The 19373-nt window shown below is 35.7% G+C and overlaps 1 protein-coding gene across 1 annotated transcript; it reads left to right on the top strand.

Annotated features, from left to right (window-relative positions):
* Positions 1–6846: 6846 nt before the first annotated feature.
* Positions 6847–18042, top strand: LOC139142631 (microtubule-associated tyrosine carboxypeptidase 1-like). Its single transcript, XM_070712675.1, has 6 exons — positions 6847–6994; positions 8244–8762; positions 9721–9871; positions 10504–10672; positions 11643–11810; positions 13367–18042. The coding sequence occupies exons 2-6, from the start codon at positions 8317–8319 to the stop codon at positions 13954–13956; spliced, it is 1524 nt and encodes a 507-aa protein (XP_070568776.1). The 5' UTR covers positions 6847–6994; positions 8244–8316; the 3' UTR covers positions 13957–18042.
* Positions 18043–19373: the final 1331 nt, after the last annotated feature.

The following is a 19373-nucleotide window of genomic DNA, read 5'->3' as shown; positions in this document are numbered from 1 at the left end:
TTCTTGAATGGTACTCTACACATCAATAATACAGTTATCAATGAGGTTGAAGTGACATCATTTGTAGGTATTCACATGGACAGACATCTTAAATGGTCAAAGCACATTAAAATGATTAATTCTACTATCAGAAAAAAGGTTGGCATCCTTTTCAAATTGAGACAGTTTTTACCACGCAATATCCTTATTCTTCTATACAAAACTTTCATCCTACCACACATCACTTATGGTCTTGAAGTTTGGGGTTCAACATATTCCTCACATCTCAATAGTATCTTTCTTTCGCAAAAAATGGCAGTCAGAGCTATAACCTTCAGTGACTTCACAGCAAACTCAGCTACTCTTTTCAAACAACTTAATATTCTCGATATATACAAATTACATAAATTACATATCAGTACATTCATGTATGATCTTATAAATAATAACTTGCCACACAGTCTTACAACATACTGTCAGTTGCCTTCTCATTGCTACAGTACTCGTCATAAAATTAATGGTAACCTTTATGTCCCAGTGTCAACACTTCCTTGGGTAAATTCTCGATATCATATACAGGCTGCATCTATTGGAATACATTACCTAAACAAATTAAAACAAAAACCACTAGAAGTTCGTTCAGACACTCCCTTTCAAGTCTCCTCATACACGGTTAGTGTTTTACATGACGAAGAGTTATATTCAACTTTACAAATATGTATATCATAGATATATAAATATATATATTTCACTATACATTTTTTTTTTTTTTTTTTTTTTTATTTTATTTTACATATTTTCTACTTATTCGTAATGAATTTTATGTAGTTGTTCTTATTTACTTAGTTAGTTACTTAGCACTTTCAAGTCTACTTTTACACGATGTTTTTGTTTTTTTTTTTAAGTGATGAAGAGTTATATTCAACTTTACATATATGTATATCATATTTAAATATATATATATTTTATATACGTTTTTTCTTTTCTCTCTTATCGTTTTCTTTTTTACGCATTTCTACTTACTCGTAATGTATCTATTTAATTATATATTTATTTATGTAGTTGTTCTTTTATTCACTTAGTTACTTTGTCACGATATACTTCAGTTTTCTTTTTTCTTCTTCGTTTCCTTGCTTTAACATCAAATGGCTTTGGGAACGGACTAGACTAGCATTTGCTATTTTCCGTTTCCATTTACCCTTTATCACAGCACAACTCAGATGTACATTCATCATTGAATTGTAATATTATTATGATTAAGGGTAATAAAGATTATTATTGTTATTATTGTTATATATCTAGGCCAAAATTTACAGAGCAACTCACAATATTACCCCTAATTGTGTAGCCAGTATGTTCAATAATTATATCCCTTCCAGATCACTTCGTTCTTCCAATCAGAACCTCCTTAAAGTTCCCAAAGCACGTACACTTCTTTATCAAAACACCCTGTCTGTTGCGGATGTTGATGAATATAACAATCTCCCCAAATCAATCATAGCTTTAAGAAATCTTGTAACAACTTTCTGTATTCTATTTACTTGTCTGATGCTTCTTCGTAGTTTTTTTTATATTTGTACTTCTGTGTTTTTCGTGTTTTCAAGTTGGTGCTGTAATATGATTTTCTTTTGTCTTCTCGACCTCAATGAAAAGAGGTGTTTCATCTATGGAGTTATCGAGTTTAATATCTAAAGTCCATGCTTACGAAAAATGTCATTACTTTGCCGGAATATCCGACACGCTATGTGTCTTAATTATCAAAATGTCTCAGCTCGGAGCAAACTGCAGTAAGATTAAAATTCCGTCCACGTCTTAGCTTAGGTCCGTAGTATCGTCCAATATGCTCGAGTCTCCATCTATAGTCAACATTTAAGAAAAAAAACCCGCTGAGTTTCCAACAAAATGCAATATCCAACACGCTGTGCATATGACGAAACTTTTATTTATTTATTTATTCATTCTGACATCCAACTAGACTTGGTTCAAGTCGGTGAATTTAAAAAAAATAAAATCATTTATAATAGTTTCTATTGTGTCTCTCCTGTTTCGTACAAACCTATCCGGAATTTGGCAGCTCACGCCAGGTTTTCCCAGCGATTGAATGCGTCACGTTTGAGTCTGCGCAGTAGTGAGTTAGTTTCTGCCGGATTCACCGATTCCGGGTGAAACTCCGCTGTATAGCGTTCACTCCACTCATCGCGTTCACCCGCGCGTTTCACATGAAAGCATAATACAAATCATTGTGTTCACTCCACTCAAACATTCACAAATCACAGACTTGAACCAAGTCTAACATCCAACAGGCATAGCCCAATAACTGGATGCAAACAGAGAAAAATAAAACATGAAAAAGACAAATTACAACATGCAGAAACTAATTTAAAAAAAGGCACACTGAGCTCGGAAAAAATTAAAACATGAAAAAGACAAATTACAACATGCAGAAACTAATTTAAAAAAGGCACACTGTCTGAGCTCGGAGGGAGGTCAGCGGACCCTTCTCTGGAAATGGACTAACTTTAAAATGTACCAGCTCGAAGCCAACAGCGCTATCGTTAAAACTATGTCCACGATAAGAAATTTCAAATCTATCTCAGTCCGTAGCGTCCTCTATCGGGTGTTGCCAATGACTGGCGACGAGATGGCTTCTGACTTTTTGACTTTTTTGACAGGAAATCTTAGGCCGGGCAGATTGGACAGTGAATAACATTTATTTGTGTTAGTACAAGAGTCCCCACACATTTTAATTGGCTTGTCATATTGCCAAGACTGCGTCTTACATAGATCGTCATATTGCTAATGTGTACCTTGCATGCGCAACGAACTATGCAAATTTTTGACCTGCTCCGCCACAGGACGGAGATAATGTCTGAGCTCGGAGGGAGGTCAGCGGACCCTTCTCGACCAGGGAGTGTTGATTTTGCAGGCGGACCACAGGGGACTTTGACTGCAGAGCAAAAACAAGTAGGGCCTACAAATGAAAAATAGGAAAAAAATAAATAGAAAGAAAAAACGGTGAAAAAAAGAAAACAAAAACAAACAAGCCAAAAAAACGACTGACGGATAAATTGTTAGATTACTTCCTATATAATCTGGGGAGGAGGACCATGCTCGTAACAAGGTGATTCTAGTCTGTTCAATGGAAGTCTCACAGTTGATCCGTCAGTCGTTTGTTTGTCTGTTGACTTGATTGTTTTTGTTGACTTGTTTGTTTTTTCCTTTTCGACAGTTTTTTTTTTCTTTTTTTATTTCTATTTTTCATTTAATCCTATTTACTGTTTAGTGAGAGTCCCCTGTGGGCGGACACATGTCTACCAAAATATTAGTCTTGAACTTTGCTACAATATTGTGTGCGACTCGTATCTATTTACAAATATATCAAATACACACACACACACACACACACACACACACACACACACACACCTACACACACACACACACACACAACACACACACACACACATATATATATATAATATATATATATATATATATATATATATATATATATATATATATATATATATATGTGTGTGTGTGTGTGTGTGTGTGTGTGTGTGTGTGTGTGGTGTGTTTATATACATCCGTACACATATTTCTATATTTTATCCGTATGTCTTAATTTTCAGGTGGTGTTATAGTTCTCAGACCTTTTTATTGTGAATATCCCCTTAGGCGTGGGATTTAAAATGGGATTACATCATATTACACCACTACGTGTGTCACAGGTGCCGTAGCATTGAAACGCAATGAATGATCTTGACATTTAAAAAATTCAAACTTGACAATATTGAGAAGAAAATGGCGTCTGTTAAAATTTCACTTGCGATGCATGGTTTTGCCAAACTGTCCCGATCACAACTATTAACTATAATAAGCCTTACGGACGTGCACTTCAATATGATTTTTTTAATTACCTAGATATGTCAAAATTGACAGTATGGACGAAAACAACATGAATTATCAAAGGTACTTTTTATTGATAATATTTTTTCTTATCAAATCACATTTTGGACACCTGTTTGTATCCTACAGCTCAAAGTGAAGATATTAATTAGTCTGTAAGCCCGTTTTCAATAGAACATTCGAATTCCGTAAAGGTTGTAACACATCCAGGGTACCCCTCTCACCAAACGAGGGTTTAATTGCGCCCATTCGTTTCATCGTGACTACCGCTATAATTACTTAAATGACTAAACACTTGAAAGAAAGATTTTCGAGTGTCTATGCCTAGGGAAAAGAAAACAAAAAAGCGGTAATTTTGTATTTTTCCTGTTCATGTGTACGCGACTTCAAATAAACCCCTTCTCCTTTTATGCGTTCTATCCAAAGTAAATGAATTGTACGCCCGTATAATTACTTCTGTTTGGAACAATGTAACAACAAACCGCAGAACTTGTTGTCCAAATCTTTTGCGCCACTTTTGTTACGCAGACAGTGTGCTATTTGAGTTCCTGCCAAATCGAAAAGCAAACACACTAGTGCAGTTTGCTCGGAGCGAAGACATTTTAATATTTGTTTAATCACCGTCCCTCCACGTGGGTGGAGGGACGGTGGTTTAATATACATAGCGTGTCTATATGCAGATTGCTGCAAACCGAGAGACTTTCATGAATGTACGGATAGTTTTCAATCGGATTCGAACCCACAACATACGGCATCAGTCGCCTAGCTGAGAGGCCTGAGACAGAACCAGTCGGCTAAATCTCCACTCCCAAAAAAGAGTGGTTCAATAGCCGGCTAAGTTGTTACATTTTTCTGACTGAGACCTTTCAACACGTTGTAGAGAACGTTGACTAAGGTTATAGATACAGTCCTGAGCATATTTGAGGGTGATACGAACATGGACACGATGGTAATTTCTTAACATGGACGGACTACCGTTAACGTTTAGTGCACTTTGCTCAGAGCTCAGACATTAGATAGATAACCGTTTTGTCATATGCACAGCGTATTGGATATTGCAGATCACTGCAAAGTGATCCACTTTTCGTATCCGTGGACTTTAGATAGAGTCCTGAGCTTACTGGAGGATGCAACGGACTGAAATAGAAATGAAATTTCTTAACAAGGACGGAGTGTTTACCTTAGTGCAGTTTGCTCCGAGCCGAGGGGACATTTTAACCGTTTCGTCATATATACAGCATATTGGATATGCAGATTGCTGCAAACTATTGACATTGCGTATACACGAACTTTTTTAACTTTTTATTGGGACCAACAACAGCTGTTACTGATACATAATTCTAAAGAGAACATAAATTTCCAGAAGCAAATCTAGAAATAAAAGATACTCTTCAGTTTGTTACATACATGCAGATGAAAGTAAAGTTTATCATTTTGCTTTTGCAATCTTAAGTTCTGTTCCATGTATATTTTTGAACTGTAAAATGAATCCAGAAGCAGTCGGTAATTGCAAGGTTATTTAGCTATAAGAATCGCTACAAGGACACCATCAAAGATACTATTTACTTGACCCGATGGAACGCTCTGCCAACGTACTCTCTTCATACGTTGAGAAACGGGTAAAATAATGATAGTGCCCTTATTGACATCTACAGCGACATCGACATCTATAGCGTTTCTTATGGCATCTACATTACGTTTGAAACAACAACAATACAACGTTAACAGTTATGATCGTTGAATTTTATCGGTCACGAACAACAACAAAACAGCAGGACTTGTAAACATAAACAACAATACAAACACAACAAGCTTATAAACATAAACAACGGTACAAATAATAACAACTAGATCTCTGGGGACCCTGTGATGTCACCGAGGAGCCAAAAGCTCCGTTACAGAGACCTTTTGTCTGGCAACTTACACTGTACTACATCGTTCAGACTACATGTAATTGTTTTATGTGTGATACATGGGACCTTGGGCGTAGCAGAGACCGAATCCGACGGTTCAGTGGACATTGAAAGAGTGAATTCATTTTGAAGTCACATTAAAGGAAAAACAAAAATATCGCCTTTTTGTTATCTTTCCGTAGGCATAGACACTCGAAAATCTTAGTTTCCAGTGTCTTATGAAAATATTGGCAGTCGCGACGGAAGCAATTAGCAACTCCCCGTTTGGCGAGACCAGTACCCTTGTTTTGTCATAACCTTTTCGGAAGGAGTGATTATGTAACGAAAATGGACTTATAAACTAATTATCTTTCGATAAACGTAGAAAAACATAGAAAAGGTTCTTATCCCATTTTACATATAAATGTGAGGTTAAAGGAAAACCGTTGGACGCGTTTTGCCACGGATTGTCTTCTATTCAGCAAGGAACCTAGTATTTCCCGTTCTGCAGGGATGATTTGTCACAAGACGGTCTTGCAAAGGTTTGCTTATATTTTATCACTGAGGGCATATAATACCTGCATTCAGACCAAAGTGAAATTACATAAGAGTAGGTGAATGACCTTTTTTTTCGTCCGGAATATTTCTGTATACTCTAGCAAAGGCTTCAGTTGAGTGTGCACTTTTTGAAAAGTGACTCCCCACCCCCTTTATTCCAATTAAAAAAATACCCCCCCCCCCCGCAGTGTTCCAAAGTGAGACTACTCATCTGGATTGTTTCGCCCAAACCCATTAAATATCGAATGCTCCCTTCCACACTCCATCCCACAAATGCAAAATGCAGGCCTGGCGGTTGCTCGCTGCAATAATTGTAGCCTTGGTTGGCGGTAGGGCTTGGGCTTCTGCCGGGGGCTTCTGTCGTGCGGCGTTGGGGCAAGGCACGAGCCGCACGACAGAAGCCCAAGTCTACAATTATTGCAACTAGGCTGTTGCAACCAATGCCACTTCCCCTTTATTTTTCATGCACTAGATAATATTTAAATATCAGCGGTGCATGCGCATGCTCAATTCACTTAGTTACAAAATGGCGTCCCCGGTTGCGTATGGGAAGCGCCAGACGTTTTACACTTTGATGGTCAAGTTGTGAATAGAAAATCCGGGAAATTGACGCTACGTCGAGCTCCTCTTGAACTTTAGAGAATGGAGAGATAAAGGTAAAACGTTATTTTGATCTAGTTCCTGTCATGAATTTTTTATCGGATAGTGTATCAGTAAACTAGAAGTACGTGCGACCCTGACACCTGGCACACATAATATGGCTCTGCTCAGAACTCGTGGTCATTGACGTTCACGGCCCAGTTCCGTTCAGTAACGCGACTATGTAGGGTATTCATTTATTGAAATAATTTCTTTGATCCAAACTCGTCAGCAAATTCGTCTGATCGGCTCAAGGATTTAGAGTAGTCCTGTGTTTACTGGTTATCATCTGAGATGAGGTAATACTGCACAGTTGTGTTGTTGTCACTTTTATTCCACCATTTAACAGCGATTGTTTCGTGATTTTTGCCGGGAATTTTGGCTGACAGCGAGTGACGCAGAAAATATGTGTGGCTGTAGTAACAACCCCCCCCCCCGCTACCGTTTGCTTTCGGTCTGTCCTATCACCTCAGACTTCTGCAGTCAACAAAAATGAAGTCGATCACCGCCTATTGTCCGAAATGTTTTGTTTTCCAGCTGATTGTAATTGTCCTAGTAAATCGATTTAATATCCCGTCACGACGAGAGCTTTTAACTTATTTTATACCGTTATGTGCTTAAGTTAAGCACATAATTAACGGTATAAAACACTGTTGAGGGACCATGGTGAGGAAAAACAGTTACATGAGATCGGACAGTGTTGAAATATTGATATACTGTTTAAACATCTGCGGAGGAATAATTGTCATGGAATTTTGGTTCCATACAGGAAAACGGTTTAGATATCAGTAATAATTCAATAGCCAACAACTTCCCCAAAAATCTTGAAGACTTTTTTCCCTTGTTTTCTGTGTGAAATGCGGGTTTACAATTAACCTTTTGCAGGCTGTAATTTTCTCTTTCTAAATTTTAGTCACTTTACCAATTTTTTATTAAATTTTCTCTAATTTTTTAAATAATTTTGTAGCAAATGGACATCACATCTCATCGACTATAGTTTTTTAACAAAATTTTGGCAAAAATCTGAAAAATATTATCAGGGCATATATTACAAAGGCAAGAAAAGTGACTTTGGCACTCAAAGGGTTAAGAGCATCTGACAGTTTTAACTCATCTGTTCCTTTGTCTGCGACCACATCTAGCACTGGAAAGATGAGGCCTCTTAGAACACCCGTGTTCAATCATGTCTTTGTGTATTATTTCCTTCTTTTCTTTTGGAAGTACATATACTTAAAGTTGCATATTTTTCCTTGTATGTTAACCCAGTTTGTCTTGTGGTGTACAAGCTCAAGGGATCCAAACCTGCAGGGATAAAAACAGTCCCGTAGAATCAGAAATCATGAAAAAGAAGAAGAAGAAATCCCAGAAGAGTGGCAGATCAAAAGTTAGGATCCGTATCACACCAAACAGAACTAGCATCAAGACATACGATGCCACTCCAAAGAGATTTGTGTCCAAGATTGATCCACTCAACTTAGAGGAACAGAAACAACGCTTTCTTAAGTATGGCCTTGTTCCCAGGTTTGAGTTGAGGGGGTCACCTGATAGAATCCAGGACATGATCTCTGCCAAAAGAGGTCAAATCCGCTTCCAGTATCTGAAGGATGCAAAAAGAATACTGGACCATGTGTATGAAAAGTATGGTACTGGTGAGGACTTCCTGTATAAGTCATTTGGACCAAGAATTTCAGCCAGTCAAGCAACCCCAACTTTGAGTGAATACTTGAAATTGAATATGGTTGATGGTATGCTGTCTATTGGATGGACCAAAGACTTGTCATGCAGGTTTGTGTTGGTCTAGAATTTATTTTTAAAGAGTATAAACTTTTCTGTAGCAAGAAGTCTATGAACAGCAAGGCATGTTGCTGATTAAAATATAAGGAATAGAACAGATCTGTATTAAAGCGGGTTTGAATGTGTTTTGACCATAGACCCTCAAGCTGTGGTTTGCCATCCTTGATACCTGATACAATACCTGGTGCAATTTATCTGATATTTCAAAGAACGCTAAGAGGTGTCCCTGTTGTAATGTCGGACGATCTTAACACAAACATATTTTCAACGTGTTCGTGTGTTTATTTTATCCAAAGCCCGATTACTGGTCTATATTTTGGACCAAATGAACGCAACATTTCATTGGCCAGTGTTTTATCAAAATTTTGGCAAAAATCTGACAAAAGTTGACGGAGGTATATTTTATAAGGGCAACAAAAATTGACTTTGGTGCTCAAAGGGTTAAAGGGGCAAATGATATCCTAAATGTGTAGTTACATTGTCCCTTTACTTTCATATTAATTCTTTCAGTGTTGTCATTGCTGTTGTGTTTATTGGAGTTTTGTATGAGCTGGTTGTCTTCCAGTCAATATTTTGTAATGGCAAAAAGCTGTTTTTTAAAGATTTTCAATGAAAGGAGATAAAAGAGAAATGTTAACAATCAAAGAAAATGACAAAGTCTACATTGCACGTATTGAAAGTGAAAAAAACTGAATGTTTTAATCATATAATTCATTGCAGTTTTCTTTCAAATTTTCACGTGGACTAGAAAAGAACTTCACTCAGAACTAGTCTGCTATGTGCACTTCTTCAAATTATAACATTCATTTTTCCCACTTGAAAAATATAATTCAATAACAAATTTTTTTGAGCACAAATCGTCATATGAACATAACAAAATCATCATACTAACAGGACAAAATGTTGGATATAAAGGGATAACAATACCAATTCAATGTTTTTGTTTCAGTGGACGTATGTCAATGACAGGACCTAATACAAAATTAAACAAGCCAGAAGCTAGAAGATTTTCTCTGTGGCTGAAGGATTCCGTTGACAATGCTTATCTCAGAGAAGGTGGTATCGTCTGCCTGGCAGATCATGAGATTGGAACTCATTTTGTATCCTTTTTAAGAGGAGTAAAAAGCGGCATAAGTATGCTTTTCTTTTTAATGATGGAAAATTTAAACCTCACAAATGTCTGTATACCAATCACTGCAAGAGAATAGTATGCTATTATAAGCAAATGATTGCAATAAACTGTAGAGTAGAGATGGCCCTTTGCTTATTTTTTACTGTTCTTAGGTCTCAGAAACGAATGCAATCACTGCATCAGATGTTAATCATATTGAGCATAAGCTTTCCACAGAATAGTTTAGTATGGCATCAGTCATTGTAGAGATACAGTGTATTTATTTTCATCAAAGGGCTCAAAAGGCTTTTTACCTTGGGAAACAAAATTTCAAAATACTGATATGCTATAGCCTGTTGATTATTTTTCACTACATCTGATATCAACTGTTACCAAAATACCAGATACTGAGCTTAATGACATTTCTTGTATGGTATTTCACCCATCAGAATGGAATATAATTGACACATGTGGTCAGTAAATTACTCCTGAAGAAGGAATAGTTCTTTTAGGACTTCAACATCTTTTGTATTTCTTTGAATTCTAATTTGCTGTCCTTTCCATCAAGAAGAATATAATTCAAGTTACCATGTTGAGTTTTCTTTAACCCTTGTTGTTCAGTTCCGTTCATTGAACGATGGTCTGCAGCCATGGTATTCAAATCGGGACAGATTTGGTCTAAGAGGGGTGAAATCTCTTCAGCTGTTGGAAACAGAGGAGGGTCTTGCAACTGTCAATACACACATACAGGCTAAAGTGCCACTTCTATTCATGCCGGCATTAGTTTACTGTAAGTCAAATCATAATTTATAAATTTTCTATCACTGATCATCTACTTTCCACATTCATCTTAATATTTCAGAGTCTCAATGTTGGTTGTTTTTTAAGTAGGATGATGTTAGGGTTTAGTGAAGTGATTTTCAATTTTATTGTTTCAGTAATAATAACTACCATATTGAACCAAGGAACAGTGTCCACAATGCTGCTTTTGAACAACACAGTGTCTAATATTCATATTTTGGTTATTAGAAGTTTTACTGAATTCTCCTCAAATTCACGCAACAAGTGTACTTAGTGGTTTTCTATCTTTGTGGTACTTGAGGAGGTATATTCCTGATAAGATTACAGAAAGTAAATTGTTTCAATCAATTTAATATTCAGTGGAAAACAAAAGATCAGATAGATAAATACCTAGAACTACATGTATAGGCATATCACAGTAAGAAAGAACTACATGTGTAGGCATATCACAGTAAGAAACATGCCCTTTAAAGATATAGCATTGTAAAAGATAAGAAATAGTGTTTGATAGATGATAAGCCAGCTGCCACCCAGTCTGATTTGAGATAATAAAGTGTTAGCCAATCTAATTTATGATTATCAATTGTAAGCCAATCTGATTTGAACTGATAAGCTGTCAGCCAATCAGATGCAGAGATTCAGGGCTCTGTCACCTTAGGTTGCTAGTTATTTGCCGTTCTTAGCTGTTGTAAACAAGTGACTGCATGAAGTCACAGACCAAGAATTGTTAATCAATGCCAAAGGTGAAGAGACAGCCAATCTATACATCAAATTTCAGTCAGATTTTGCCTCAGCAAATGTGAACTACCTTCACAAACTTGATTGATATTGCAATAAACTCCGTTTAAATAAAGTTGCAACTTCTCTTTTTTAAATATTAAACAGATACATTTTGCAACTTCTCTTTTTAAATATTAAACAGATACATCTTGCAACTTCTCTTTTTAAATATTAAACAGATACATCTTGCAAAGCCACAGAGATGACATTTGAAGAGTTATATGACCACTTACAGCATTATGTGAAAAACCCAGAACAACGATGGAAACACGTAATGAGAGTGAAGCGAGGGTTAGAAAATCCAAATGATCTCGGTGGTTATGGAAAAGATCAGTGTTACTTTGCTGGTAGGAAATTCATTTTCTGTTTGATTTCCTTGTACAATCATATCCTATGAGTGGTTACAGTCAAAGTAACGGTACCAATATCAAAGTCATGATGTACTGGCTGTATAATGTGTACCAATATCAAAGTCATGATGTACTGGCTGTATAATGTGTACCAATATCAAAGTCATGATGTACTGGCTGTGTAATGTGTACCAATATCAAAGTCATGATGTACTGGCTGTGTAATGTGTACCAATATCAAAGTCATGATGTACTGGCTGTGTAATGTGTACCGATATCAAAGTCATGATGTACTGGCTGTATATGTGTACCAATATCAAAGTCATGATGTACTGGCTGTGTAATGTGTACCGATATCAAAGTCATGATGTACTGGCTGTATAATGTGTACCGATATCAAAGTCATGATGTACTGGCTGTGTAATGTGTACCGATATCAAAGTAATGATGTACTGGCTGTGTAATGTGTACCGATATCAAAGTCATGATGTACTGGCTGTGTAATGTGTACCAATATCAAAGTCATGATGTACTGGCTGTATAATGTGTACCAATATCAAAGTCATGATGTACTGGCTGTATAATGTGTACCAATATCAAAGTCATGATGTACTGGCTGTGTAATGTGTACCGATATCAAAGTCATGATGTACTGGCTGTGTAATGTGTACCAATATCAAAGTCATGATGTACTGGCTGTATAATGTGTACCAATATCAAAGTCATGATGTACTGGCTGTGTAATGTGTACCGATATCAAAGTCATGATGTACTGGCTGTGTAATGTGTACCAATATCAAAGTCATGATGTACTGGCTGTGTAATGTGTACCAATATCAAAGTCATGATGTACTGGCTGTGTAATGTGTACCAATATCAAAGTCATGATGTACTGGCTGTGTAATGTGTACCAATATCAAAGTCATGATGTACTGGCTGTATAATGTGTACCAATATCAAAATCATGATGTACTGGCTGTGTAATGTGTACCAATATCAAAGTCATGATTTACTGGCTGTATAATGTGTATCAGATCAATAATCATCAACATCATTGTATTTCACGTTGTTGCAAAATATTGATTTTATTGATACAAGGTCCACAAACTCAGAGTCAATTAAAATTCAAGAACTTTCAAAGGCTTTAACAACAATTGTAAAATATTTTTTGAGGTCCAAAATATCATTTTCAACTTCAAGATATCATTTTCACAATTTATCTTTTTTATATATATCATTTTACATGTTATTTTTTGATATCATGATCGATCATCTAGTCAGTTTTTAAAATTGTCGATGGATTATCAATTTTCAGGGGCTTTCTTGGAGTAAAGTTAATTTCAAGGACTTTTCTAAGACTTTCCAGGAGTATAAGGACCCTGTTGATAGCACCACACTAATGTTACCTGTACTAAAAATTTATAGTTTATTTATTTACTTATTTATTTATTATCTATTCATCGCATGTATCTTGTCATGTGATGTTTTCACATGTTATTGTGACTCTGTGTTAAAATATTTTGATAATCAGAATGATACGTTCTCTTTCACAGGGGCAGTGGAAGTTCTGAGGAATATTGAAAATATAGATTTTCAGTTGCTGTATGCTGGTAAGCTTTGTTTGGATGAGGTGAGTCGTGTCAAGAGAATAGCAAGAATGGAATGCATTAAGTTGCCACATTTCTTGCAGAACATTGAACAGTACAAAAAAAGACTCCGTTACATGGCTCAAATTAATGGCCTTATACCAAAGGAGGATAGCAGTCTACGCTCTCCAAGGTCAAGATCTAGAAAATGTCGAAAAGCCTCAAGTTCATCAATGTCTTCAGCATCTACAACATCTGCAGGGACAAATTCCTCTACTCACAATCTGGACAGTCCACATTCATTATCAAGACTACCAGGCAGAATAACACCAATACCACCATCCTCACTACCACCACTAAGGCCAACACCACCAAAATGTGGATCACCAACAAGGCGACTACTAGACAGAAGAGCACAGTCAAAGCAAACACTGCTGCAGACTGACATTTCTCAAGAACTCACTGAAGATATCCATATCTCTGTTGATGGTCATTTGAGGAAAAATGACATTGATAATTCTACCAATGTCAATCATCCAGCCATTGCCAGTGCATAGATCCTTACCAGCAAACCTCTCTTCATTGCCCCCACTCAACCCTAGGCACCTACCCTCACCCCACCCCTAGGCATCTACCCTCACCCCACCCCTAGGTGTCTATCCTCACCCCACCTCTAGGTGTCTATCCAACCCCTTCCCTAGAGGTCTACCCTCACCCTTTTCAGCATGTGTCCACACTTCCATAACTATATCTTTCAGTTAGTTCCTTCTGTGCTCTAATTTTTGGCCTCCACTTGCAGAAGGCACACTTGGGGGCCAATATGCCACCACTCTGTCAGTCTGTGTATATGTCACTCTGTCTGTCTGTATATGTCACTCTGTCTGTCCATACAACCAACCCTCACTCCATCATTCTGTAGACCACCTTTGTAGAGCTCAGAAATCTAAAAGTACTAGCTGTGTTTTGAGCACAGAGGGCTGTGGAAGAGATTCCCTTTCTTTTGGTATGGTAAAGCTGGCTAAAGTCAAGCCTATCTGTAAAATGATAAATATTTAACTTTTAAATTACCTGGAAGTCACACGAATGCCCATTTTTTCCAGATATTTGGAGGATTTTTGAAGTATCAATGCGTGTTTTTTTCATGTCATTACAGAAAATCTATAATTTTTATGAAAATAGTGATATCTCATACGTATGGCTAAATTAACTAACAATCCAAAGAATTGTATCTTTCCAAAGGTTTGTATAAGTGCTCAGAAAAACAGTATATTATGTTTAACATGTTTTGTTGAAATGATGTTCATACCAAATTTATCATTCATATTTACACAATGTATCTCCTACAGAGTGGTCTTGATGTGTGCTATTCTCACAAACATGTCCCATTCCAACATCGGAATGTCTGAATTCTTCATGAAACATTTAAATTTCATCCGTTCGACATACACACTGCATATTCCCATACTTGATCCAGGTATATGGATTTAATTAACACTGGATAGCAATTTAAGCTTCAAATACCGGTGGTTATCAGGTTGTGCATGATACACTATCAGACATTTGTTTGTGTCTTGTTGAAGTGCTGAGAAGTTTTCCTTCTGGCCTGAATTTCTTGAAGTTTTATAATTAGTTCATTGTATTTCACTTTTATGTTTATTTGGTTTTGATAAGTAAAAGGAATGGATTAATAGTTAGAAAAAGGTTGTCTTGGAAGATAACTGCAAAAGTTGCTGTAATGGGAGTGTATATATACTGTAATATAGTGTACATTTGATATGAAAGTATACTGCAAGATATTCTATTAATAGTAAGCATTCTATACATATTGGGTGTATGGAAGCTGGCCCAAGGAATTTGAAAACAAGTCACTATGATATGTTTTATGCAGGAATTCAGCAATTGAACACAGGACTTGTTGTCTTCTTGATACCATAATGACATTCTTTTACTCTGCTGTATAATATGTAAAAAATATAGTAAATGTGTATAGTTTATCAACAAATGTGATTAACTTTATGAGTCGTTATAAAAATGTCTCTTGTTATCTATCATAGATAATATATTATTCTTAAATATAGTATTTATTTGAATTTGTTTTTTTAAATGTTAACTTTCAAAGTTAAGTCCTAACAGCATTATGAAAAATGCTAATGTCTCCTTTATCCTACTTTTTGTATTGATACATGTTTTAATGGCTACAAATGTCAATTGTTCAGTTTTGAGGCTGCTTGTGTTTTATGTTCATAGGGCATGTACCCTGTGTAACATGTCTGTCTGAGTTTATACGTTCCCATGCAACAAAGATATTTTGAAAGAGCACATAACAGGGATGTCGAATTCTGATGTGAACTTTGCCGCTTTGTATTTAATGTGTGCAAGATTATTCAAAGCAAAATGATAAAAAAGCAGTCTGTAAGTTTTGATACCAGGGTTACGGAACAAATGGACGAGGCTATCACTCCGACTTTGAAATAACCGACTTTGAAGATAAAGCCACTGAAATTTTTAGATCACGTTTTTATTAATCAGATGTTGTATCCTTTCTGAAATTAGTTTTGAGTCTTTCAACAAATACCACTCTCTCCTGGTATTACTACAACTATTACATTATTATTATTTGGTTTTATAACTTTTCCAACCATCTGCAATGGAATGGCTGTAGTTAAATAATGGCCATTGCAGTGTCTGGATCAAGCAATTGTATAATGTGGGTAAAACAAGTCTTGGCGGTATTTGTTTGTATCCACCTTTCCTCATTTTCTTCATGAAATACCCGGTTTATGCAATATTAGAAGTACAGTGTGCACTAAGTAGATCTGATTGTCTGAAAAATTACGCCACTGTTAAAATCAGTACTTAATGTGTTAATTTATCTTCTAATCTGTAGTGTGTTTCAGAATTTTTAATTCTGATATGAAATTTAGCAGTATTTTCTTTTATGTGTGTTTAAAGTGCTTTCATAAATTATACATTTTCCTAGAAGTTTGTGTCTTTATATTGCAAGTACCAAAGATATTCATAAAATGAACTTTTTGTGTCATTGTGTGCTGTGACATATTGCATTATGCTGTGACTTACTGTCTGTGTGCAGAATCACTCAATCATGAAGCAGGAGATTGTGTTTGTTAGTTAGGCTTACTATTGTGCTGAAAGCAAATTTTAAAGGTGGTATAAAATGAAATTATGCAACACTTTATCATTTTTGAGATTTTCACTGTCTGAGATGATGTGTCAAATCTTTGATAGTAAAACACGGAATTATTGAAGACAATTGAGGTGTACGTGCAAACAAAAAGAAAATGTGTGATGTTTGTCTATATGAAATTCACTCCTTTTGACAAGAACTTACATACTGATATTATTTCCTGTCAACATATGGCTAATTTGCATTTGTCTTCATAGCAATGTAGTTCATACTCATATTGATCACATGTTGATCACATGTGATTGTTGACAGTAGAAGAGGTATCACATGTATATTTGGTATTGACAGTGTGAACGTTACATACTTTTAAGTCTGTATAGTAAATTTACCTGATTTACATGAATTTCTGATTATGAAAAGTATTTTTAGTTGACTTTGGTATTGACAATTCATACAGTTGTGTATACATGTATGCTGTGTAATACCTATGGTCTCTGTGTATACTCTATCCCCTGTCTTTCATCATCAATTTTATGATTTCATAGACTGCTTTTCAATAAACTGATCACACTTTGTGCACAAAATTTTCATATGCTTAAATACGCACATCTAAAACAAACATTTCAATGATTATATATGTTTCTCTTTAAATTTTGACATAGATTTAATTATTTTAAGATCATAGATACAATCAAATGTATTTGCTTGTAAAAAGCCAAGTTATTCATACAAGTTAAATCTTTGCTTGCCGAAAAGAGACCGAATGGTATTGAAAATTTTTTCTACATGAAATTGGGACCGCTGGTATTGTATACAATGGACAATCTGCAGTCATTTGCTGGAACTCTGTAGCCTCTACCCTGTACTGTCATCAAGTTGACTCACTATGCAGTCCAATATCATCCATGCTGTACATCTAATCATCCAGCCTCATTACCATGCCTTCTAATATACCTCACACTATCAAATATCATACACCCCATACCCTGTGTACCCATTTCAAAATCTCTGATCTCTGTGGAAGAGACAGAGGCTGCCTGCCAAATGACTGCATCTACTAATCTCTGTGTTTTGATATTGAAAAGGGAAAAGATGATTCTTGTAGTAAAAATTGCCGGGTTGATTTTTTCTGTGATAAACAACACTGCTGGATCATGGAATGTTTTCATCAAATAATGTAATCACTGAATGCCAATCCTTTAAGAATGTATTTGTAATTCGTGGAAGTCTTTGTGATGTTTTGATGCTGGAATTTGTCTCCTGTATTCTTAAAGATAGAAATCACTTTTCGATCATGTTTCCATTTTCATCTCGTGCTGACTTTTTAGAGCTTAGAATACATATTGTGTAATTCCATGGTTTGTAAATCAAGACTTGTATGGGGTTGTAATCTATAAATTATATGCAGATTTTTTTCTTAGAAGGAATATACCAGAGACTTCTTGAAGCTAAATTTACAGTTCTTGTCCTAATAAAATTTACATTCTATACTGCTGGGCATCCTTGTTTGTGGATTTTGATTTGTGGTTGTCGTGCTTTCCATGGAAAGCAAATCTTTCCTTAGTCAGAAATGTTTTCAAATGTTTATTTACCTCAGTCTATCATGATAAAAGTCAATTTTACTGATTTAATTAGAGTCAAAGTATGAAAATTATTAATTTAGGATTTTTTAAGACATATGAAAGATCTGTACTTAAAATTGGGATTTGTTTTTTGAGAATTAACTGAAGATCTAGCAATTGTAAAACAAAATATGGACAAAACAAGATGGGCATTTTATGAAGCAAACGGCCTTGAGCAGAAATTTCAATTGTAAGTTACAAGGAGAACAGCTGATTCACAAAAGTGCAACTGATAGTGTGGAGCAAATTTGTAATGTTTCTATGAAACAAAAAACAAATTTTAGTCAAAATAGTTACATTTCCCTATCTAATTAAAGGGAAATACCAATTTTGACTGTTTGAAACAATATTACACTCAAAACACAAAAGGTGGCACTGCAAACACATGGCTGGAGACAAAAATATTTTGAGAGTTTTCCAAGAGAGACCATGGAACCATAGATGCATATCATACACACAACAACAAACATCTGTCTTGGTCAAAATGAAAAATTGGAATTATTATCAGGATGCAATGAACAAACAGGAACAAGATCAAAATGATATGTATTAAATTTGTGTACAGCACAGGTGTGAAATAAATCAAGCACAAGTCAGATTAATCCTTTGAGTGCCAAAGTCAATTTTTTCACCCTTATAAAATATACCTAAGTCAATTTTATCAGATTTTTGCCAAAATTTTGATTAACAACTGTGGCCAATGAAATGTTGTGTTCATTTGGTCCAAAATTATCTTAAAAATTACAGAAAAGTTCACAAAAATTGATAAAATGTTGATGGAAAAAAATACAGCACTCAAAGGTTTAAGTTTGAAGCTTGATATAAATGCTACAGTATTGTAAAATTTTCAGTGTATGTCAGATTTTCATGTACCTACAGATGTTTATTTTATGATGAAAGAGAGTAGAGTTCATGAAAGGCAGCTGGTTGTAATTCCTGTTAATCAAGGCACTTCCTTTTAATTTCCTGTCCTTTCCATAACAAGGTGACTTCAAGGCATTGACCAGATTTCAACCCTGAACAAGGTCAAGTGATAGCAACACGGCAGTTACTCGTAAAGAAATCTGGTAAACCATAAAGGTAGAGGCAGGCAGTGTTTGTTCGGTAACATTTCATGTGAAAACTGGACCATTCATACAGTAAACCAAATGTCCATGGTGCAGTAAGGAATTTGCCCTGTTACCATGATGAATAGTTTCTGTTATCA

The sequence above is a fragment of the Ptychodera flava genome, chromosome 10 (genome assembly GCF_041260155.1).
Source record: "Ptychodera flava strain L36383 chromosome 10, AS_Pfla_20210202, whole genome shotgun sequence".
NCBI lineage: Eukaryota > Metazoa > Hemichordata > Enteropneusta > Ptychoderidae > Ptychodera > Ptychodera flava.
Note: the sequence above shows the minus strand (reverse complement) of the source record. Positions and strands in the feature narration are given on the sequence as shown.

Excerpts from the sequence above, each read along its gene's own strand:
- LOC139142631 (XM_070712675.1), top strand. The coding sequence starts at position 8,317 with ATGAAAAAGAAGAAGAAGAAATCCCAGAAGAGTGGCAGATCAAAAGTT. Across the intron at positions 9,872-10,503 it reads ATGAGATTGGAACTCATTTT|TTCCGTTCATTGAACGATGG; the intron begins GTATCCTTTTTA and ends CTTGTTGTTCAG. Across the intron at positions 10,673-11,642 it reads CATGCCGGCATTAGTTTACT|ATACATCTTGCAAAGCCACA; the intron begins GTAAGTCAAATC and ends AATATTAAACAG.